At 32.5% G+C, this 26,670-nt stretch overlaps 1 protein-coding gene across 1 annotated transcript in view; it reads right to left on the bottom strand.

Annotated features, from left to right (window-relative positions):
* Nucleotides 1-26,670, bottom strand: part of HTR2C (5-hydroxytryptamine receptor 2C) — a 165,327-nt gene that overhangs the window by 52,023 nt on the left and 86,634 nt on the right. Inside the window, 1 exon segment of the mRNA NM_001006648.1 lies at nucleotides 23,668-23,868. Within this exon segment, the coding sequence (NP_001006649.1) occupies nucleotides 23,668-23,868 (201 nt within the window).

Genomic DNA, 26,670 nt, shown 5'->3' with positions numbered 1-26,670 from the left:
AGAAATTAAAACTATCTTTGCAGATGTCATGATCTTGTTTTTTTTTTTTAAGATTTTATTTATTTATTCATGAGAGACACAGAGAGAGAGGGAGGCAGAGACACAGGCAGAAGGAGAAGCAGGCTCCATGCAGGGAGCCGATGTGGGACTCGATCCCGGAACCCCAGGATCACGCCCTGGACTGAAGGCAGGCGCTCAACCACTGAGCCACCCAGGGATCCCTGTCATGATCTTGTATATAGAAAATTCTAAGGAATCCAGTAATAAATTAGTACAACTTTATAAATGACTTAATAAGATTGCATGATACAAGATCGATTTATAAAATCTAAGTATATTTTTGTACACCAGCAAGGAACAATCCAATAAGTGAAATTAAAAAAAATTCAACTTACAATAGTATTGAAAAGAATAAAGTACTTAGAAATAAATTTGACAGAAGAAATCCAAAACTTTTACATTGAAAACTGCAAAAGATTGTTGAAAGGAAACAAAGAATTTAAATAAATGGAAAAAAGCTCATGTCCATGGATCAGATTTAAAATTGTTAAGATGAAAATACTCCCCAAAGTGATCTAAAGGGTTAAGACAATTCTTGTCAGCATCCTAGCTGACTTTTTAAGAAATTGACAAGCCAACTCTAAAATTCATGTGGAATTGCAAAGGACCCAGAATAGTCAAAATAATCTTAAAATAGACCAAAACGGAAGGAGAACTCACACTTCTTGATTTTGAAATTTCTTACAAAAATGATAATCAAGACCATGTGGTACCAACAGAAGAATAAGCATATAGATCAGCGGAATGTAATTGTAAGTCTAAAGTTGGGCAAATAATATGAACACATATTTCTTCAAATAATATGTATATATGGCCAATATACACAAGTAACTATGCTCAACATCATTTTTTAGTAGGGAGATGCAAATCAAAACCACAATGAAATACCACTTTTTATACACACTAGGATGGGTACAATCATAAGTATAGACAACAAAAATGTTGGTAATGATATGAAGAAATTGGAACTCTTCTATATGGTTGATGAGAATTTATAATGGGATATCACCTTTGAACAGCAATTTGACAGTTAAAATACAACCCAAGGATTCTATAGTTATGTACCCAGAGAATTGAAAATTATTAAAATAAAGTTCCATAATTGTTCTTAGCAGCATTATTCATGATAAGAGAATACTGGAAGCGACCCAAATGCACATCAGCGGAAAAATCAAAGAATAAATAGTGGTATATATATATATATATATATATATATATATATATAGAGAGAGAGAGAGAGAGAGAGAGAGAGAGAGAGAGAGATCTTTTTCAGGCTACAGAAAGGAAATTATAGATATATGGTTCAGTATTGATGAAACTTAAAATCATTACGAAGTGAAAAAACCAAGTACATGAGACCACATAATATACAATTACAACTGCATGAGGTCCCAACTATTCCCAGAATAGGCAAAACCATACAGACAGATAATAGATTAATCCTTGCCTAGGCATGGGGAGGTTGGGTAGTAGGGGTGCTGATAGATATAGAGTTTCTCCTTGTGGTGATGAAAATGTTTGAGAACTGATAGTGGTGCCAATTGCACACATCTATGAAAATACTAAAAACTATTGAACTGTAATTGATGAATTGTATTATAGCTGAATTATATCTTAACAAATTGCTAAAAACAAACAGAAAAAAGTAAATGATGTACAGTTGACCTTTGAACAACATTGAACTGCATGGATTTTTTTCCCCAATAAATACACTGCAGTACTATAAATGTATTTCACTTCTTCATGATTTCCTTAATAACATTATCTCTTCTTCATGGTCTCCTTAATAACATTTTTTTCTCTTTCCTATCATAAGAGTATGTTATAAAATATGTATAACACACAAAGTATGTGTTAACTGACTGTTTATGTAATTGGTAAGGCTTTTGATCAACAGTGAGCTATTAGTAGTTAAGTTCTGGAGGAGACAAAGTTATATGTGGATTTTCAATTGCACAGAGGGTTGGCACCCTTAACCCCTATGTTGTTCAAGGTTCAACTGTGCTGATATATGCTACAAAATGGACGAAGTGGAAATATAGTATTTGAAGGAAGGCAGATAGAAAAGGCCACATATTGTATGATTTCATTTATAAGAAATATCCAGAATAGGCAAATCTATGAAAACAAAAAGGAGATTAGTGGTTTCTAGGGTTTGATAAGAAGGGGGAATGGCAAATGACTTCTAATAGATACACTTTTTTTGTGTGTCATAAAATGTTCTGTAAATAAATTGTAGTGATGGTGTGCAACTTTGTGAATATACTAAAAACTACTAAAGTGTACATTTTTAAATTGTACATTTTATGGCATATTAATTGTATCATAAAGAGAAAAGCAGGAAAGAAAAAGGAACAATAAAAATATAAGATAAATAAGATAACTGAAAATAAACATAAAAAATGAAGACCTAAATATAACAATCTCAATAGTCACATTAAATTCTAATCAACTAAAAAAAATTCTAATCAACTAAACACTAATCAAAAGACAGAGGTCATCAAATTGGGTAAAAGTTTTAAAAAGAGAGACTAAATTTTTTGCTGCTTACATAGGATATACTTTAATTACAAAAACACATATATTAAAAATTAAGAATTGAAATATATATGAAAAGATATGCATTACACATTATAGTGGATGTATATTTCAAATAACATATACTTAAAAATATGATTATTAGAGAAAATAGATAACATAGCTATAGATGAACTAAGATACCAGGATGATATAATGATTAAAAAATATATATGCATCTAATAACACAGCCCCAAAATACATGAAGTAATATCCAACAGAATTGAAAGGAAAAATAGATAAATTAAGATGTATAGTTGAAATTTTCAATACTAAACTTAGAAATTAATAGAATGAATGCACAGAATAGTAAGAATATATTAGACCCAAATAGCACTGTGAACCAATTAAACATATTAAGATTTATACAATATTTTACACAATAGAAGGATTCAAATTCTATTCAGGATACCATAGACTATTAACAAGGGATGCAGTAATATATCCAGGGACATAAAACAAGACTCAAAAAGTTTCATGATCTAAAGAAATTGAAATCATATAGTCTGTTCTCCTACCACTGTGGAATTATGTTGTAAATCAATAAAAAATACCTAAAAATAACCCATATATTTTTCAATGCAATGTAAATATTATCCAAAAGAGATCTTTGACTTACATTTAAAATTCTCAATAAAGATAAGAGATTGAGAAAATAGTGTGTGACTGCAGAGAAGAAAGTTTTCAAAGGAGAAATTAATATCAGAAGACAGGTAGAAAATCTCCATGTATTTGGAAATTAAACGTCACATCTCTAAATGACCCATAGATCAAAGAAGCCATAACAAAGAAAAGTAGAAAATATTTGGAATTGGATAAAAATGAAAAAAAGAATGATCAGAATTCATTTGATGCAGTTACAGCTACTTAATTCACTTAAATACAACGTGGGATCCTAGATAAGGTATGGAAAACAAATAATGGACATTAGTGGATAATTTTGTAAAATTTGAATAAAATATGTACTTTATACTGTACCGCATGTTGATTTCTTGTTTTTGATCATTGTACTATGGGTATACAAATGTTAACATTCAGCAAAGTAGCATGAAAGATATAAAGGGAGTCTAAAATTAGCTCAAAATTTAAAAGATTGGCAATATCAAGTGGTAATGAGGTTGAGGATGAAGTAGAAGTCACACATTTGCTGGTGGGAATACAGAATACTACTACCACTTTAAAAAGTGGTTTGGTAGTTTTTATATAAAGATAAAAACCTACATCTTTGTTTTGACCCAGCAATTCCATTCCTGAAGCATTTATCCAAGAGAAATAAAAACATATGACCTAAAATAGATTTTGCACAAGACTAATCATACCAATTTTATTTCTAATAATCCCAAACTGAAAAGAATACAAACATCCATCCAGAGGTAATTCAATAAACAAGTGCTAGTATATTCATGTAATGATAGTTACTTAGAAATAAAAAGTAAGTGTAACAAAATGGATATAACTCAAAATCATATCGAAGAAAAGATGAAAGAGATATGAGAATGCAATGTATATTTGCTTTTATTTGAATGTCTGAAATATGTAAAACTAAATGTTAGTGATAAAGAACAGAACGGGTGTATTGCCTGGAAAGTGAATGAAGGCAATTACTGAGTGTAGAATTATTTTAAATCCTGATTTTTTTTCTGGTGGTTTCATGGAAATTATCATTTTTCCTACTCATCAACTTCTATATATAATAACCTATGCATTTTATCATATGGACATTATATTCAATAACAAAAGGAGAAAATAAATCTGTACCAAATATATTACACAATTATTTACACTCATTGGATAAGCAAACTATGCAGAGATACAATCTTTAAAAAAAGAGAAGCCTATATTTGAGCCCATATTCATATGAGCTTCCTTCTGATGAGCAATTGTGATACTGTTTTGAGTAAAAAGAGTCCAAAGAGTGGCACTTATGCTGGGAATTTGAGACAGAAATCATATTTCGGAACTGAAAGATGACTTGAACTTGGGTGTTATGCCCACCCAAGAGAGGAAGGGCCCACAGGAGTTTCATTAAAATTTACATAAAATTTCATATGTCTTTGGCCTGAGATGTAAAACCTGGGTGAGTCTTCTGGGTGGCTGGCATATAACGACAAAAGTCTGGAAGGCTAAGCTGAGATTTTAGAGATTGCACAAACATAGTGGACTGCTCTTGATAAATATTCAAGGCCCTTAGTTGAGATCGAAGTAAAGCCATACTCTAGGAGTAAGGAATATTCTCTAGGTAGAGTAAAGTAAAACAGCGTTTTTCCCAGACTAAGTCTGATACAGTATCCAGGTGATGTGCTGATAATTTAATTTTAGAATAAAATTCGAAAAAAAATAGTTACAAAGAAAAGTGACACAAGTAAGGGTCTTTGTAATGTAATATCCACAATACTGGGCATACAACAAAAAATAAAGAATCTTGAAGCAGCATCCACTAATGCTGCTAAGTCAGGTCAAATACAACAAACCCTGCAAGTGGGGTTTTCCAGGGAATGCCAAAGAGGTTAAAAAATGACCTGGGTGTCAATTTATCAAAACAAACCAATGACAGTAGTGAAGCATTGTAGTTGCATGAGGTGGTAATAAGTGGGGTTAAAAAACATGCTGAGCAAAAAACTTACAAGGCAAATCAATAGAATGAGATGTTCACAGGGGTATTTTCAAAGCTACAAAACATTCCTGGGAATCTAGAAGGCCATGAGCATGCGTATGTATGTGTATGTGGTTGGGCGCTGTGTGTAGTTTGGAGAAAAATCTAGGGAGGACCTAAGTGCTCATCTAAGGATCACTTTGAAGCCCTGTGCAAGCAGAAATTGAAGGCTAAGGGAGAGTTGCAAACTGCCAGACTTAGCATTAAAGGCATGTTCCAGAATAGAGAACCCATAAATGGGCCCTCAACTCTATGGTCAACTAATATTTGACAAAGTAGGAAAGACTATTCACTGGAAAAAGGACAGTCTCTTCAATAAATGGTGCTGGGAAAATTGGACAGCCACGTGCAGAAGAATGAAACTAGACCATTCTCTTACACCACACACAATGATAAACTCAAAATGGAGGAAAGATCTAAATGTGAGACAAGATTCCATCAAAATCATAGAGGAGAACACAGGCAACACCCTTTTTGAACTTGGCCACAGCAACTTCTTGCAAGATACATCTATGAAAGCAAGGGAAATAAAAGCAAAAATGAATTATTGGGACTTCATCAAGATCAAAATCTTCTGCACAGCAAAAGAAACAGTCCACAAAACTAAAAGACAACCTACAGAATGGGAGAAGATATTTGCAAATGACCTATCAGATAAAGGGCTAGTTTCCAAGATCTATAAAGAACTTATTAAACTCAACACCCAAGCAACAAACAATCCAATCATAAAATGGGCAAAAGACATGAACAGAAATTTCACAGAGGAAGACATAGACATGGCCAACATGCACATGAGAAAATGCTGCACATCAGTGGCCATCAGGGAAATACAAATCAAAACCACAATAAGATACCACCTCACACCAGTGAGAATGGGGAAAATTAACAAGACAGGAAACAACAAATGTTGGAGAGGATGTGGAGAAAGGGGAACCCTCCTGCACTGTTGGTGGGAATGTGAACTGGTGCAGCCACTCTGGAAAACTGTGTGGAGGTTCCTCAAAGAGTTAAAAATAGAGCTAACCTATGACCCAGCAATTGCATTGCTGGGGATTTACCCCAAAGATACAGATGCAGTGAAACACCAGGACACCTGCACCCCAATATTTATAGCAGCAATGTCCACAATAGCCAAACTGTGGAAGGAGCCTCGATGTCCATCAACAGACGAATGGATAAAGAAGATGTGGTCTATATATACAATGGAATATTACTCAGCCATTAGAAAGGATGAATACCCACCATTTGCTCAACATGGATGGAACTGGAGGGTATTATGCTGAGTGAAGTAAGTCAATCGGAGAAGGACAATCAGTATATGGTTTCACTCATACGGGGAATATAAGAAGTAGTTAAAGGATTTATAGGGGAAAGGAGGGAAAATGAGTGGGAAAAGTTAGAGAGGGTGACATCGCATGAGAAACACCTAACTCTGGGTAGTGAACAAGGGGTAGTGGAAGGGGAGGCAGGCAGGGGGATGGGGTGACTGAGTGATGAGCACTGAGGAGGGCACCTGATAGGATGAGCACTGGGTGTTATATGTTGGCAAATCGAACTTCAATAAAAAATATATATTATATATACTTAATATAATATATTATATTTAATATCAATATATTATATATGACACATGATATATTTAATATATATGATATATTATATAGTATATTATATATTTATAATATTAAATATTTACATATTTTATATTACATATATAATATATATATAAAGACATGTTCCATATGCACACATACCTTCAATAAAGTTTGAGAGATGGTGGTCCTGTTATTTAAGGAAATCCTCAAATTATAAGCTAATCACTTAGCTAACTTAGTAGAAACTTTAGTGACCACACTCAACAAAGAATACAAACTTTATAGAGTTAGTTTAGGATAGTAACAAAAGGAAAAATCAGCAGCAATTACTAACAGCAAGAAGATAAAACTCTTAGGAGGGGGAAGAAACAGATTTTTGAAGGTGTTATATTATTTAAAACATTTAGGGACGCCTGATTGGGTCAGTGGTTGAGCGTCTGCGTTCTGCTCAGGGCATGATCCCGGGTCAAGCATCGGGCTCCCTGCAAGGAGCCTGCTTCTCCCTCTGCCTATGTCTCTGCCTCTCTCTCTGTGTCTCTCATGAATAAATAAATAAAATCTTTTAAAAAAGTATTAAGTAAAGCAAAACGTATAGATTGTAACAAAAAACTTGTGATGCATGCACAAAAACAATATGGACCATACAAGGAAAAAAAAGAATCAAAAGAAATTATTTCTGGGGAAACTACAGACCGTTAACTTATTAGATGAAGACTTTATTTTAACTATGTTCAAAGAAATAAAGGATGCTTTGTCTAAAGAACTAAAGAAAGGTATGAGTATAATGTCTCATCAAATAGACAATATCAATAAAGACACAGAAATCATAAAATAGTATTAAATAGAAATTATGGATTTGAAACTATAATAACTAAAATGAAACATTAACTAGAGATGCTCAGCAACAAATCTGAACTGGCAGAAGAAAGAATCAGTAAACAGGAACATAGGTCAATTGAGATAAGGCATTCTGAAGAACAGAAAGCATAAAGAATGAAGGAAGGGAAGAGAGCCTCATAAACCTGTGAGACACCATCAACATATGAAAAATGGGAGTCCCCAAAACATAAATGAGACAGAAAGCAGAAAGACTATTTGAAGAAATAATGGCAAAATAATCCTCAAATTTGAAGAAAAACATTCACCTACACATCCAAGATGTTCCATGAATTTCAAGCATACTAAATTAAAGAGAGTCATACCAAGAAACATAATGAAATTGTCAAAATCCAAAGACAAAGAGAGAATCTTGACAGCTACAAAAGAGAAGCAACTTATCAAATATGAGGGATCTTCAATAAGTCTAATTTCCCACCAAAAACTACAGAGTCCAGATGGTTGGATGACATATTCAAAATCATGAAATAAAAATATTGCCAACCAATAATACTATGTCCAGAAAAGTTATTCTTTAAAAATGATAGAGAAATTTGATGTTTCCAGCTAAGTAATTTGTTGCTAGCAAGCATTTCCTTTAGGAAATGGCAATAGCCTTTAGGATAAAATGGAAAACAGCAAATGTTGGTTCTCTGGGAAGATCTCCAACACTGAAAAACTTTAACTAGATTTACCAGAATAAAAAGTAAAGATAAAAATTATCAGAAATATGAATAAAAGAAGGATATGATAGGAGTGAAATGGATTATAAAGAAATACTAAAATTAATTGTATGCCAACCAATTAGAAAATCTATAGGAATGGACAAATTCCTATGAACATGTCAACTATCAAGAGAAAGAAAGAAGAAAGAAAGAAAGAAAGAAAGAAAGAAAGAAAGAAAGAAAGAAAGAAAGAAAGGAAAGAAAGAGAAAGAAAAGAAGAGAAGAAAGGAAAGAAGAAGGGAAGAAAGGAAGAAAGAAAATCTGACCTGTAATAAGAGGTTCAATTTGTCATTAAAGAAAAAACATTCTCACTAGATAGTATTATGCTAAGTGAAGTTAAGTCAGTCAGAGAAAGACAAATACCATATGATTTCATTCATATGTGGAATTTAAGAAACAAAACAAACATGGGGGGAAAAAGAGAGGAAAACCAAGAAACAGACTCTTAACTATAGAGAACAAACCAATGGTTATTGGAAGGGAGGTGGGAGAGGGGAAGGGTGAAATAAGTAATGGGGATTAAGGAGCATACTTACTGTGATGAGCACTTCATATATGGAAGTGTTGAATCACTACATTGTATACCTGAAACTAATATTCCAATGTATGTTAACTAACTGGAATTTAAATAAAAACTTAAAAAATACCTTCTGTCTAAGTATTCCCAGGCTCAGATGGCTTCATTGGTTAATTTTATCAAATGTCTAAAGAAGAATTAGTACCATTCAAACACTCTTCCAAAAAAATAGAAAAGGAAAGATAATATCCAATCTAATTTTATGAAGCCAAGATTACCCTGGGACCAAAAACAGAAAAATATATCATACAAAAAGAAAACCACAAAGGCATACTTTTTACTAATATAGGCACAAAATTCCTCAACAACATATTAGTCAACCAAGTCCAACCACATAGAAATGATTATATTTCATGACTGAATAGGATTTACTCAAGGAATGCAAGGTTGTGTCAGTATATGAAAATCGATTAATACAACATGCCATATTAATAAGACAAAGGACAAAATCCAATGAATTTTTATGATAAAATAGTGAACATACAATAAAAGAAGAACTCCTTAACTTTAGACAGAACATCTACAAAACACCTACAGCTAATATCATACTTCATTCTCAAAGGCTGCAAACTTTTCTCATAAGATTGGAACAACATAAGTATGCTTTTATTACTTCTGTTTATTAATATTATACCTGAAGTTTTAAGTAAAGCATTTAGGCAAGAAAAAGAAATGAAAGTCATCCAGATTTAAAAGAAGTAATACCACCTGTATTTGACAGTTATATGATATTGTACTAGGAAATGAGATTGGCAAGTCTTCAGGATACATAATCAATATAAAATAATAAATTGAAATAGTATATAATAGGCATGGACAATCTGTGAATAAAACAATTCTAATTTCATTAATATTTAAAAATAATATAATATTTAGGAATAAATTTAACAAAAGAAGTATAAGACTGGTACACTGAAAACTGGAAAAAAAATCCTTACAGAAAATAAAGAATATATGAAATTCTAAATACATGGAAAGATATCTGGCTTTAATGGATTGAAAGACTTAATATTGTTAAGATGAAAATACTCTACAAAATGATCTACAGATTCAATACAATTCTAATAAAAATCCTAGATGCCTTATTTTTTAAAAAAATTGACAGACTGCTTATAAAATTTATATGAAAATGCAAAGGACCCAGAATAGCCGAAACAATCTTGTAAAAGAAGAATAAAACAGACATCCAGATTCAGGAGGCACAGAGAACTTGCATCAAAATCAACAAAGCAGGCCCACACCAAGGCATATTGTAATTATATCTGCAAAACAAAATGATACAGAAAAATCTTAAGAGCTGCAAGACAAAAGAATTCCTTAACTTACAAGGAGAAACTCATAAGTCTAGTTGGAGATTTCTTTACAGAAACTTGGCAAGCCAGAAGGGTGTGGAATGATATATTATTCAAAGTGCTGAATGGGAAGAATCAGCAGCCAAGAATCTTCTATCCAGCAAGGCTATCATTCAGAATCGAAGGAGAGAGAGAGTTTCTCAGACAAACAAAAATTAAAGGAGTTCATGACCATTAAGCCAGTCCTGCAAGAAATATTAAAGGAGACGCTTTGAGTGGAAAGGAGAGACAAAAAGTGATAAAGACAAGAAAGGATCAGAAAAAAATCTCCAGAAACAATGACAAAACAAGTAATAAAATGGCAATAAATATATACCTATCAATAATTATCTGAATGTAAATAGACTGAACACTCCAATCAAAAGACACAAGATGTTAGAATGGACAAAAAACCCAAAACCCATATATGTGCTGCCTACAAGAGACTCATTTTAGACATAAAGGCACTTGCAAATTGAAAGTGAGGGGATGGAATAATATTTATCATGCAAGTAGATGTCAAAAGAAAGTCAGAGCAATACTTATATCAGGCAAAGTAGACTTATTTGTTCTTGTATTATTTTTATCCTGCCAATCTTTCTGAAATACTTCCAAAAACTTGAAAAAGAAGGATCACTCCCAAACTTTTGAGGCTAGCATTACCCTGATACTAAAGCCATAAGGACACTACAGGAAAAGAAAACTACAGATCCATAGCTTTGATGACTATATATGCAAAAATCCTCAACAAAATCCTAGCAAACTAAATTCAACAGCACAATAAAAGGAGCATACACCATGATCATGTGGGATTTATCCTTGGTATTAAAAATAATTTAGCATATGCAAATTAATGTATTACACATTAGTAGAATGAAAGGTAAAAATCATATGATTATCTCAATAGAGATAAAAGAAAAATGCAGAAAAAGTATTTTACAAAATTCAACTTTCTCTCATAATAAAAACTCTCAACAAATTGTGTATAGAAGGAATGTATCTCAACATAATAAAGACCGTATATAACAAGCCTATAGCTAACATACTCAACGGTGAAATGTTGAAAGCTTTTCCTCTAAGATCAGAATCAAGACAAAGATGCATACTCTTACTACTCTTATTCACTATAGCACTGAAAGTCCTAGCCAGAGCAATTAGGCAAAAAAATAAATAAAAAGAATCCAAATCCGAAAGGAAAAAGTAAAATTGTCTCTGTTTACAGCTAACATGATTGTATATATAGAAAATACCAAAGACTGGGACGCCTGGGTGGCTCAGTGGTTGAACCTCTGCCTTCAGCTCAGGGCATGATTCCAGGGTCCTGAGATTGAGTCCTGTATCAGGCTCCTCTTAGGGAGCCTGCTTCTCCCTCCACCTATGTCTCTGCCACTCTCTGTGTGTCTCTCACGAATAAATAAATAAAATCTTAAAAAAAAAGAAAATTCCAAAGACATTCCCAAAAAAACTATTAGAACTAATAAACTAATACATTTTCAGGTTACAAAAAAATCAACATACAGAAATCAGTTGCATTTTTATACACTAACAACTATTTGAAGAAAAAATAAAGAAAAATATCCCATTTATAGTCTTATCAAAACAATAAAATACTTAGGAATATGTTTAATTTGTTTTTTGTTTTGTTTTGTCTTAAGATTTTATTTATTCATGAGAGACACAGAGAGCGAGAGAGGCAGAGACACAGGCAGAGGGAGGAGCAGGCTCCATGCAGGGAGCCAGATGTGAAACTTGATCCTGGGATTCCAGGATCACACCCTAGACTGAAGGCAGGCGCTCAACCACTGAGCCACCCAGGCATTCCACGTTTAAGCAATTTCATAAAAAGATCTGTGCACTGAATGCTGTAAGACTCTGGTGAAAGAAATTGAAGAAGACATAAATAAGTGGAAATATATGTGTGCTCATGGATTGGAAGAATTCATATTGTTAAAATGTTCATACTACCCAAAGCCATCTATAAATTCTATGAAACTCTTTTTCAAAATCTGAATGGCACTTATCACGAAAATAGAGAAGACAATGCCAAAATTTGTATGGAGCCAGAAAAGACACCAAACAGCCAAAGTAATTTGAGAAATAACAACAAAGCTGGAGGCATTATACTTCTTGATTTTAAACCATACTACAAAGCTATTATAGTCAAAGCATTATGGTACTGGTGTAAAAACAGACACATGGACCAATGGAACATAATCAAAAGCTCAGAAATAAACCCATGCATATATCTTCAACAAATATTTGACAAGGGAGCCAAGAATACTCAATGGGGGAAAGGATAGTCTGTTCAAGAAATAATACTGGGAAAACTGCATATTCACATGCAGAAGAATGAAATTGTACCCTAATCTTAACACCATTCACAAAAATTAACTTGAAATGGATTAAAGACTTAAATGTAAGTCCTAAAAGTACACGAGTCCTAGAAAAACAACATAAGGAAAAAGTCCCTTGACTTCAGTGTTGGCAAAGATTTTTCTGGATGTGATACCAAAAGTACAAACAACAAATGCAATAATAAATGGGACTACATCAAACTAAAAAGCTTTTTCATAGCAAAGAAAACAATCAAAAGATGAAAAGGCAACCAAAGGAGTGGGAGGAAATATTTGTAAGCCATGTATCTGATAAGGGGTTAAAATCTAAAATATGTAAGGAATTCATATAATTCAATAACAGGAAAACAACCCAATTAAAAAATGGGTAAAGGAAGATGTTACCATGCTGAAAACTTAAAAAAGAGTATGCAGAATTTCTTTCTTATTTTTTAGAACTGCATGTGAATCTACAATTATTTCAAAATAAAAAACAACTTATTTAAAAAGTTTTTTAAATGGACAAAAAACCCGAATAGACATTTTTCCGAAGAAGACCTATAAATGGTCAACAGGTACACAAAACAGTGGTCAACATAATTAATCATCAGGGAAATGCAAATCAAAACCACAATGAAATATTACCTCATACCTATTGGAATGGCTAAAATAAAAAAAAATACAGGAGACAACATGTGTTTTCAAAGATGTGGAGAAAAAGGAACCTTGGTGCACTGTCGGTAGGCATGTAAATTGCTAAAGCCACTATAGGAAACAGTATGTATGGAGCTTGATGTGGGGGGCTCAATCCCAGGACCCTGGAACCATAACCTGAGCCGAAGGCAGATGCTTAACCAACTGAGCCACTCAGGTGACCCCGAGGATAATCTTTTTAATAAGTGGTGTTGAATCAATTAGGTAGTCAATGGGGAAAAAAAAATCCAACCACTACAAGAATTAAAGTAAGATGTCTATTAGACTTAAATGTGAAAGCTAAGATCATGAAACTATTAAGAAAAAACAAAGCAACACCAAAACCAGAGGGATTTATCCTCTTGAACTTTGGATAGAAAAAATTTTCTTACACTGGATGTAAAAATCTCTATTAAAGTAAACACTGACAGAGTGAACTTCATTAAAATAGTAGAAAACTAGGCACAGACTAAGAGAAAATATTCTGAATATATTTATTCAGAAAAATACTCAATCTAGAATGTAAAAAAGACCTCGAGAAATCAATTAGTGAAAGATAGCTAAATTGAAAATAGGCGAATGTTTCAAAAAGATGCATCACAAAGGATATGAAAGAAAACATCAAAATTCATCAAACAGAAGAAAAAATCTTCAACATTGTAAGTCATGAGAGATATAAAAATCATTACTAAAACGAGACCATTACTACATACTTACCAGAACATAATTTAATTATTAGGACCAGAGTTTAGCAAACTGGGACTCAACGGGCCCAATTTGGCCTACAGACTGTATTTGTATTGACTAAGAATTATTTTACATTTTAAAAGGTTGTTAAAAACATATGCAACAGAGACCATAAATGGCCCACAAATTCTAAAATATTTCCTACCTGACCCTAATAGAAAATGTGTGTGTTGGCCCACAATTAAGACCAAAAATATGAATTTTTGGCAAAAACTTTATTTTTTCTTATACTTCTTACATTATATTTCTTTCACCTCTTGTTTTGTGGATGGTTTTGTAAATGGACACGAGTGGTTTGGAAAAACCTTTGACAATATACACTGAATAAGTCTAAAATGATCCTCAGATTTCTCTTTTGGTTAAAATAGCAACAGAATTGAATGTTTTTATTCACTAAAAAGCATGGACACTCCAGTTCTTTGCAACTTTATTTATAATATCCAAACACTGGAAACAAACCAAATATTCACCAATATTAACAAGATAAATTCATTTTTAAATGTTTATATAATGGAACACTATGTGACAATGAAAAAGAACTATTGATAAAGAATACATAAAAGAGTATATATTATGTGCTTCCATTTATATGATGTTCCAAATAGGCAAAACTAATCTGTGGTTTTAGAAGTCAGAATATTGGTTACCCAAAGGAGATTACAGAAAGGAGGCAACAGATCATCCTCTGGATATTTGGAATGTTCTCTATCTTTTCCTGTGTGTTCATTGCAGTGGTGAATACATCTGTAGAAATTCATTAAGCTATACACAAGATTTGTGTACTTTACTGTATATGTCACACTTAATTTTTTTTAAGTTTTAGTTTATAGATACCATGAATTTTATTCATAGACCTAGGTCAGAACCACTGACTTAAAGTGAAAATTGTTTCAGAGGTTGCAAAATGAGATAGAGGAGATATTTGGAAGGCATTAAATTTGTGAACCATGGCTACTAATGAGTCATGAGAGTGGACAAAATTCCTTAAGGCAGTACCTTACTGCATATCAAAATAACTAAATCACTAATACAGTAGAGAATTTCGCATAGCAATAGAAAATTGCCCTGGCCAAAGGAGAAGGGTGAACCAACATGAGAAAACCAAGGTGGTTAAAATGTCAAAGCACACAATAAAGAAAGCACGGAGAAAATGATATAAAAATAAAGCCAGGTTTGAAGGAATTCTCTGAGTAATTGAACATGGAGATTTGGAGAAGAACTATTATTCTTATCATGGGTGTACCTGCCTTACTTAGGGAAGTGAAGATGTGATTTGGGTATGGTGAGAATCATTCCTTTCACAGAGGTAGGAGAGAAGGAGATGTGAATGCATAAATGGTTAACAATTAAGGCTTAACAAGCAGAGAGAATGAGGTAATTGGATGATGGGCATTAAGGAGGGCACTTGATATAATAAGCACTGGGTATTATATGCAGCTGAGAAATCAGTAAATTCTACCCTGAAACTAATAATACACTATATGTTAACTAACTTGAATTTAAATAAAAAAAAGACATAAATCAAGAAATCAAATGAGTAAATGGAGTGACTGGAATGTGAAAAATATTAAGGAATGTTGAGGATAGGTTGTGTTGATCTGCCATGGGGAGAGAGAGAAGAATTCTAAAATGATTCTCAGTTTCCTTTTTGGGTAAATGGGAGATGTTGCTGTTCACTTGAGAAACAAAAATGGGTGAAGAAAAACTTGAGATGGGGGAAGGTTTTGAGTGCAATTTGGCAGGATGGCGTTTGAGATACATGTCCAACATTCATCTCTATACTCCTATACATCTGAAACTAGAGATCTGGATATAATCTGGATAGAAATAGAAATGCTTACTTGAGAGTCAACAGTAGATCAATTTTAATTTTTTCTGTGGATGAAGTAAACCAAGAAAACTGTATAAGCAACTGGAAAGAAGAGAATCTTGGGGAAGAGTGAGAGTAAAGCAGAAAATGAAGAGAATAAATAACAGCAGACAGAAAGGTAAGAGTGAAGAAAACCAAAGAAAAATGATGTCATAGCTTGCCAAGGAAGAGAGAATTATGAGGAAAGCATTGTCAACAGCTTCAAAATGCCACAGAAGAAGCTAAAATTGGAAACACAGCTCTTAGAAAGTGTGGCCCATGAATAACTGGGTGTCTCTAAGACTTTTTCAATGATATGGTGACATCAAAACTGCTTCCATAATAATATTTACTGTGTTATTTGCTGTTTTTTCTGTGTTTACACTTTTGGTGATGGTACCAAATAATAGTGGGTAAAACTACTGGTGCCTTAACATGAGCAAGACTCATGACACCAAATTGTACAGGTAATCATTGTTTTGCTCACCACCACACACTTTCAAGGAAAAAAGACAAGTTTTATTTAAGAATGCCCTTAGTGAAGCAGTGAAAAATATTAATTTTACTAAATTTTTACTTTCATTAATCCATGTGATGAAATGAAAGTATACATAGAGTACTTCTGCTGCATACTGATATAAGATGGTTACTTTGAGGAAAAATACTTATGCAGTCATTAGAGTTGGAGGATGCACTAGACCCTTTTCCTGTGATACAATATTTTTCCTTGAAAGAATGACTGCCAGACACACTAGCATTATTCATACTTGGATATTTGGCAGATATTTTCCTTTTTAAAAAAGATTTTATTTATTTATTCATGGGAGACCGAGAGAGAGAGAGAGAGAGAGAGAGACAGAACAGACACAGGCAGAGGGAGAAGCAGGCTCCCTGCATGGAGCCAGATGTGGGACTCAATCCTGGACTCCTGGACTCCCTGAGCCAAAGGCAGACGCTCAACCGCTGAGCCACTCAGGCATCCCTGGCAGATAGTTTCTTAAAAATGGATGTGTTGAACTCGTCATGTCAGGGAAAAAGACAGATGGTATTTACCGCTAATGATAAAATTTGAGCTCTCAAGTGAATATTGGAAATTTGGAAAACTTGGACACATCCCTGGGAGTTTGACACTTCTCCAATATTTAGAGACTTTTCTGGTAAGATTGGTAGGGATTACTAATGCATGCGATTTTTTGATATTGTATTAATATTTGAGAAATCTGCATAACTCAGGGAACCAATATTTTCTAACTGATCTATGCTTGATGTTACAAGATAAATCTTGGGTAAAATATCAAAGCGCAAGACAAATTAGTGGCTTTTAATGTAACAGTATATGAAACAAATCAGTGATATGGTTTCTAAGCACATATTGCAACTAAATTTAAGAAACTAAAGAACATACTGGGTTTCAGTGAGTATCAAAGGAAATGTCCAATGTTATCTGAAAACATTATTAAAATACTTTCTTGTATTGAAGCTACCTATCTATATGAGGATATGTATTTTCTTCACATAATTCAACCAAAGCAACTCACTGAGACAGATTAGATGCAGAAGCAGAGAATCTTGCTGTCTTCTATGAAGTCAGACGATAAAGAGATTTTTAAAGTCTAAGACAATGTCACTCTTCACTAACTTCATTTTTTTTTTTTTTGGAAAATGCAGCTATTTTTCAAAGAGCTATGTTATTTATATTACCATATAATAGGTTTCTTGGTTTTTAAATAAATTCATACATAAAAAAAGTCTCAATTTTAATTTCTAGGACAATAAATATTGAGATATATATATATAGTTTAAATAAACTATAAACTATAGATATAGATATAATAAACTATATCTAGTTTATAGTTAAATATATATATCTCTATATATAAATTATAGCCTTCAATAGTTTAAATGTGTAAAGATATCTTGAGATCAAAAAGTTTGAGAACTGATGAATTAGATAATTAAGAAGTCACTAATGAATTTGCAGAGAACAGCTTCAGTAAAGAGAGCTACAAAATTAATTCTTTTTAAAAAATATTTTATTTATTTATTCATGAGAGACACAGAAAGAGAGAGGCAGAGACTCAGGCAGAGGGAGAAGCAGGCTCCATGCTGGGAGCCTGACGTGGGACTTGATCCCAGGTCTCCAGGATCACATCCTGGGCCAAAGGCGGTGCTAAACCGCTAAGCTACCCAGGCTGCCCTACAAAATTAATTCTTGTGAGATGAAATATAAATGGCAATAAGGAAGACATGAAAGTGACCATATGATAAACTTGGCTGTAAAGTTTAAGTTACAGACTGGCCATAATTTAAATTAGTAAATAGATTAAAGAAAGTATTTTTTTTTTTAGACTTCAGTTACCGTCTTTCTAGATTATTTCATAATTTTAAAGAGACCCCTATCAAAATACAAACAGGATTTTGAAATGGGAATAGGAAATTTAATGTAAAAGTTCATAAGGAAAATTAAACATTCCAGAATACCTAGGCAAGCTCTAAAAGATAAGAGTTATGAGTGAAGATGAACCATATGGGTTGACAGTATTTATTATGGAATCTTCATAATTAAAACAGTGGGGAATTGGCACATGAATGGACAAACTATTGGAATACAACATAAACTTTAAAAATAAGCCCAGGTATGGAAGATAGTTTAATATACTATACAGGTGGCATTGTAAGTTACAGACTACATAAACCTTTTAAATAAACAGCATGAAGCAACTGAATGATTATTCAGAAAAAGATAAAATCGAATGCATATCTCACGTACAAAATAAATTCCACATACAAAAAATAAACTCCAAATGTATTGGAGACCTAATGTAAACAATGAGCAAGATATGTGTGATTTACTATCTAACCTGAGTGTGGGGCAAGAATTTATACAATCACGCAACATAGAAATGAAATCTGAGTGATAAAATGAACTGCAAAAAGGAACAATTCTGCATGGCAGATGCATCATAAGTGATAGCAAATAGTAAACACAGTAAAAAATATTTTCACTTATAACATGTAAAATGTTTATTATATGTGATGTATCAAGAGATATTGAAATTGAGAAAGAAAACGATTAAAAAACAAAAATTAGCAAAAGGTACACTTTGCATATAACTAATTTAGCAATGGCATTTTAAACATAAGAAAACAAGCTCAATTTCTTTCATGATAAAGTAGATGCAAAATGAAACTAAGTTGATATTTTGCACCTATTGGATTGGCAAAATTTTAAAAGTTTGAAAATACACTTTTTATCAAGGCTTTGGGGAAACGGGGTCTCTTACATTGCTAGTAGGAATGAAAAATGGCTCAACTCCTTACTAATTGTTATGTATACATTTACCTCTTGGTAAATTAGGAATTTTTGTTAGGAATTTTTGTTGAAACTAAATTTCCAAAAGTATGAAACATATACAGAGTGAGAAGTATGCAGAGTGATATGCAAATGATTATTTTTGGTGGAATTCTCAGTAATTACAAGATATGAGAAACAACTTCAAATGCTCATACCACACAGGAGATTGGTTAAATAAATTATGATGTACCTATCCAGTACAGTACTAGCAGGTGTGAAAAATAGAAGAAATTTGGCTTTTAAATGCAATGTTCTGGCCATATACATGATATTTCAGTTTACATCTACCATCTTGCTATGAGTTGATATAGAGTGGTTCCAGGACATACTATCAAGTGAAAAATGTCAATGTGTTAACATGTATGTAGTATTTTATCTTTTATCTAAGAAAAGATAAACAATATATGTGTGGGTTTTTTTTTTTTTGCAAAAATAATCTCCAGCAATATACTTCAGAAATTAGTGAGTGGGTTAACCAATAGATAGAAGAAAGCCTGACATATCTCTGATATTTGTGTAGTTTTGACTTTTGGAACATGATATATATTTGTTTTTATTTTAATTCTAGTTAGTTAACACACAGTGTTATATTAGTTTCAGGCGTACAATATAATGATTCCACAGTTCCATATGTCACCTTGTGCTTATCACAAATACACTCCTTAATTTCCAACACCTATTCAACCCATTGTCCCTTGGCCCTCCCCTCTAGTAACCCTCAGATTGTTCTATATACTTAAAAGTCTGTTTCTTGCTTTAACTCTCTCTTTCATTTTCTACCTTTGCTTGTTTGTTTCTACCTTTGTTTGTTTTGTTTCTTAAATTCCACATATGAGTGAAATCATATGGTATGGAACATGATATTAAGGTTTTACACATTAAAAATAAAGTCAACAATGTGGGGTACATCAATATTGAGTGTATACAGAAACCAAAAAATCCCTAACTATGAACAATTGGTAACAGAACCAACAGAAGAAAAAAATTCAAATGAATCCTAGCATTTTGAACACAATGCTTTGGTTACATACACTTGGTGGGAAACATTCTAAAGACAAAAAAAAATTGTAATAACAATTTTAAAATAGCATTTTACTTATTGTACTGATATGAGGCTAGATATTCTGAAATGAATTTGTTGTATTGTAGGATTTTTAAAAATATAAATAAGAAATTAAATAAATAAATGAAAAAATAAATAGATGCATTTGGAGACCAAATTGCTTATTGTGAGAAAAATGAGGAATAACAAGGAATTAGGAAAGTGTCAGAAGAATCTTGCATTACTGGATTGGGATTAAAGGCATAGACATATAGGAGCAAAAATGTCTGAGTAGCAATGAGCATACTTAGATTCCATATCTGGTTTTATAAAATAATAGACCACTAAAAAGAACAAAGTTTCCTTTTATTGACTACTGATTTCAGAATTGGGGCATGGAAAATAAAAGGTGAATCTGGCATAATTCATGCCAGAAAGTAAGTGCTCAAAAACTGATGGTACATATTAAGAGGAGTTCTCATGAAATAATCTAGGACAATTGAGCATAAAAAATAATTAAGTACAGTAATGACTTAAGTAATATTGATTACAGCAAAAGTTTTTACCAATATGAATAAATAAATGACAAAGGGTGGGAGGGGAAAATTCTTCCTTACAGTATAATGTTAACTAATAAAGGAAGAATGATAAAGTAAGAAAAATTATAATTTTATAATCACATAATAATAAATGATTTAAATAATAAATGAAGAATTATCAATGGATTTGAAATCTATTGGATCAAAGCTTGTTGGAAAGTAATTTCTTAATTTCCAAATATATGGAGATTTTCTAGTTATCTTTTGATAAACATTTCTGTCTCATTTGAATTTCAGCCAAAGAATATGCACTTTACGATTCCAGTACTTTGAAATTTAGAGAATTGATTTATATGGTCAATTTTGATAAATATTATTTTATATAATCAATGTTTATTCATATTTAATGATACATTTACCATTTTCTTTTCTTTTTCAGTGATTCATTTAAAAAATAAACTTTGCATATAGTTGACACAATGTTACATTTGTTTTAGATGTACAACACAGTAATTCCACATGTGTCGTTTTTCACTGTTCCTGTTTCTTGCATCTCCAATCTTCTATCTGTGGCCATTTTCTTTTGTTTTAAGAACATCCTTTAGGATTTTCTTAAGTAGGAGTCTATTTTTATTGTGTTCTCTTGGCTTTTTTTGGCCCAATAAAGTCCTCATTTCACTTCAATTCCTGAGGTATAATTTTGCTGACTATATGGCTTTAATTTAGCATTCACTTTTTATCAGCACATTGACACTGTCACTTCAACACCTCGCTTTCATTGTTGCTGTTGAGAAGCCATTCATCTATCTTATCATTGTTCTATTGAAGTTCATCTCTATCTCTTTAAAATTGATTTTTTTCTTTTTTTAATGAAATGTTATGAGGGGTCCAAATGTTGATTTCTTATTCATTCTGCTTGAGGTCTGTTGAGCTCTTTCAATATGAGAATCAGCGTCTTTCATCAAATCCAAAGGCCATTATTTCTTCAAATATTGCTTTTCTGACATTCTTCACTCACGTTGTAAAAATTCTCTCACTTTATTTTGTTCTTAAGATTTATTTATTTATTTGAGAGACAGAAAGCATGAGTGCATGGGGGAAGGGGCAAAGGGAGAAGAGAAACTTAAACAGACTTTGTGCTGAGCATAGAGCCTGATGTGAGGCTTGTCTCATAACCTGAGATCATGACCTGAGCTGAAACAAAGAGTTGGATGCTTACCACTGCACCACCCAGGCTATAGGTCTCATCTTACTCTTTCTTCTCTCTTTTGTATCCTTCCAATTCTCCTTGCTTCATTCATCATTGTTTCTTCTAATCAATCTCCAGTAATGCTCTTTTTAGTTATGTCTAAACTGGCTTTGAGTTCTTGGGTTTTGTGTTATGCCTAAGCTCCAAATTTTCCAGCTGCTTCTCAAATCTTAAATGTCCCTGTTAATAGTTTGTAGTTTCCTGCTGAAATGTTTAAATTCAGGGATCCCTGGGTGGCGCAGTGGTTTAGCGCCTGCCTTTGGCCCAGGGTGTGATCCTGGAGACCCGGGATCGAGTCCCACGTCGGGTCATGGTGCATGGAGCCTGCTTCTCCCTCTGCCTGTGTCCCTGCCCCTCTCTCTCTCTTTGACTATAAAAAATAAATAAAAATTAAAAAAATAAAAATTAAAAAAAATTGAAATATTTAAATTCAGCTTATAATTTTCACATGCATAATACAAATAATTCTTTAAAGTCTATGTCTGGTAATTCCACTATCTTGAGTGTCAGTGAGTTCATTTGTATTATCTTCTGTTATGTTATACCTGATTCATGTTGTTTTGTCTCTTAATGTGTCTATCATTGTATTCTAGCTACTGCAATTAAAAATTATTAAAGGAAATAATTTGAAGTGTACAATGAATCTTTTGCTTATGTTAGAGAAATTAGAAACTTGAAAAATATGAAATCACCTTAACCCAATTTTCAAGCTTCAGATTTTTATTGGTTACACACATAACTTAATCGTGACCTGAATTTCATTGAAGAGTGGTCCATCCTTATTTCTAGTGTACATTCCAACTGGTTAAGTTTTGTGACTTGAATATTAGTATTGTTAAGGCATTTGTGAATATCTCCATCACAAGCAATAAGATGACCATTTCTCTCCCTTCAATCTCCCCCAAATCTTTTAAAAAATGGATTTTTTTCTCTTATTGTATAAGCAGAACCTAAGGAGATATTTAAAACCGGAGGCAAAAAAGTGTATTTGAGGTCAATTAATAGCACAAATTTAGTCATGTTTACTTCATGAAGAGTCACATGACACTATATACTTTTCCATTCAAGAAGATATGAAATTAGAATAAAATATTAAGATTAATATTCTGTGATAGATTTATATTTTTTAATTCTATATTTAAAAAATTTAGACTACCATATATCTTTATCTTCAAATCGTTTTAAATATCTCAAAGATTTTGTATCTGTGTTGCAGAATTCATTGGCATATTGATGCTTAAAATAATTTAGCAGCATAAATAGAAACCTTACATACACATATTAACATACATTTCTTTCATTATTGTTAACCTAAATATCAGATAAATAGGTTAAGAATAATTCTTAAATAGAATCCCGATTAAACGCAAATGTTACCAGTCGACGTCTGTACGTTGTTCACAGTACATAATCCGAAAGTATTGAGCATAGCCGCTGCAATTCTAATGGCCAAGAACGTTATTTACCTATCGAAATTGCCCAAACAATAGCAATCTTCATGATGGCCTTAGTCCGCGAATTGAAACGGCTATGCTCAATAGGATTACGTATTGCTACATACCGATCCAGCGAGATAGCGCAGAGGTGCATGATGGACGCTGTAGAAAATAAAACATCCAAAGAAATCCAGACGGGGCACAAATATCTAGGTAGTGGCCAGACATAATCTGAAAGAGAAAAGAGAGAAGACAAGAACATAGTATCCAAATTATACCACCTAGTTCTACATTTTAGCCTACTTATTATTTTCCTCTCATAATCTAAGCTTTTTAAAGAAAGTGAAATTTGAGAAACATTATTTTCCAAGTAATGATGATGACGATGATGATAATGCCTTCAGTGTTACATACACTATTTCTTATTGACATAAAATTTACATAACATAAAATTAATCATTTAAAAGTGTATAGTCCTGTGGCATTTAGTACATTCACAATACTATACGACCATCACTTCTTTCTAGTTACAAAACATTTCATCATTCCAAAAGGAGACCACTATTCATTAAGCAGTCACTCCCCATTCTCCCCTCCTCCAGCCCCTGAAAAATTCTAATCTGTTTTTGTCTCTATGGATTTAACTAATCAGGATATTTTATATAAATGGAATCATGCAATAAGTGCCTGGCTTCTTTCACTAACATATTATCTTTGAGGTTCATCCATTTTGTACCATGTATCAGTACTTTATTCCTTTTTGGCTAAAGCTCTTATTAATTGAGGTTTTTTTTTTTTTTTTTTTTTTTGATGCTCTTGTAAATAGAATCATTTAAAAAATTTCCTTTATGGACAGTTCATAGCTAGTATGTAGAACTATAACTGCTTTTCAGGTGTTAATCTTGTATCCTGCAATTTTGCTGAATTCATTTATTAGATTTATTGTTGTGTGTGTGGATTCTTTAGGATTTTCTGTTTACAAGATTCAGTCATCATTGAATAGAGATAATTTAACTTTTCTAATTTTCCCTTGCCTTTTATTTTCTTTCTTGCTTAATTGCTCTATATAAAATTTCCAGTACAATGTTGAATGGAAGAAGTAAAAACAGCCATCTTGTCTTTTTCCTGATCTTAAAAGAAAATTTGTCATTCTTTCACTAGTAAGTAGAATGTTAGCTGTGGGTTTTTCATAAATACCTTTTATCATGTTGAAGAAGTTTCCTTCTATTTATAGTTTATTGAGTGTTCTTATCATAAAAGAGTGATGGGTTTTTGTCAAATGTGTTTTTTGAATCAATTGAGTTGATTTTGTGGTTTTCTTACCTTAATTCTATTAATGTGATGTGATTCCATTAGTTGATTTTTACATGTTGAACCATCGTTGCATTCCTGTGATAAATCTCATTTGGGTATGGTGTATACTATGATGTGATATTTAATTTGCTAGTATTTTTTTTTTTTTTTTTATGATAGTCACACAAAGAGAGAGAGAGAGGCAGAGACACAGGCAGAGGAAGAAGCAGGCTCCATGCACCGGGAGCCCGACGTGGGATCCGATCCCGGGTCTCCGGGATCGCGCCCTGGGCCAAAGGCAGGCGCCAAACCGCTGCGCCACCCAGGGATCCCAATTTGCTAGTATTTTGTTGAGAATTTTTGCATCTATATTTATTAGTAATATTGTTCTATACTTGTCTTTTCTTGAAATGTCATTATCTGGCTTTGGTATCTGGGTAATGCTGGTCTCATTGAATGAGTTACAAAGTGTTCTCTCACCTATTTTGTAGGAATTTGATAAGAATTGGTGTTCATTCTTTAAATGTTTGGTAAAATTTGTCAGTGAAGCCATGTGGTCCTGGACTTTCTTGTTTTTTTTTTTTTTTTTTTCTATTCTTTATTTTGTTTATCTCCATTTTAATCTTTACCATTTTCTTTCTTTTGATAGTTTGGGTTAAGTTTATTCTTCTCTAGTTTCTCAAGATCTTGAGTTAGGTCTTTGATTTGGGATATTTCTTCTTTTAAAATGTAGGCATTTAAAGCTATAAATTTTTGTCAGAGCACTGTGTTTGCTGCATCCCATCAGTTTTGATAAGTTTTTATTTCACTTTTCTCAAAATATTTTCCAATTTCACTTGTAATTTCTTCTTTGATCTACTGGTTGTTTAATAGTGATTGTGGTGTTTAAATTCCACATATTTGTGAATTTGTCAGTTTCTTCTGTTATTGATTTCTAGTTTCATTTTGGAGAAGATCCTTTGAATACTGATATTTAAAAATTTTAATGCTTGTTTTGAGGTCTGGTATATGATCTATCACAGCAAATGTTTCATGTGCAGTTGAGAAAAATGCTTTTTCTGCTATTGTTGCATAGGGTGCTCTATTATATGTTTGATGGGATTAGTTGACTCATAGTATTGTTTAAGTTCTCTATTTTCATATTTATCTTCTGTTTAGTTGTTCTATTCATTATTGAAAATGGGATATTCCTGTCTCCAAGTATTATTTTAGATCTTTTTCTCTCCTCATTTTTGTCAGTTTCACTTCCTATATGTTTTGGTCTCTGTTGTATGCATATATATTTGAAATTATTATATCTTCTTGATACTTTGACACTTTATTAATTTATAATGTCCTTCTTTATCTCTCATAACAATTTTTGTCTTAAGTTCTGTTTTGTCTGATGCCAATATAGCCACCTCAGCTTTTATTGGTTACTATTTGCATGGGATATCTTTTCCAATTTTACTTTAACCTATTTGTGACTTTGAATCTAAAATGAGTCTCTTATTGACAGCATACAAAGGAGGGCTCTTTTTTTACGTTTTTTTTAGATTTTTTAATTTTTTTAAATTGAAGTTCGATTTACCAACATATAGTATAACACCCAGTGTTCATCCCATCAAGTGGAGAGGGCTCTTCTTCTTTTTTTTTAATAATAAATTTATTTTTTATTGGTGTTCAATTTGCCAACATACAGAATAACACCCAGTGCTCATCCCATCAAGTGCCCCCCTCAGTGCCCGTCACCTATTCACC

The sequence above is a fragment of the Canis lupus genome, chromosome X, assembly GCF_011100685.1.
Source record: "Canis lupus familiaris isolate Mischka breed German Shepherd chromosome X, alternate assembly UU_Cfam_GSD_1.0, whole genome shotgun sequence".
NCBI classification, from domain to species: domain Eukaryota; kingdom Metazoa; phylum Chordata; class Mammalia; order Carnivora; family Canidae; genus Canis; species Canis lupus.
The sequence above is the reverse complement of the archived record's forward strand: the minus strand, read 5'-3'. Positions and strand labels throughout refer to the sequence as shown.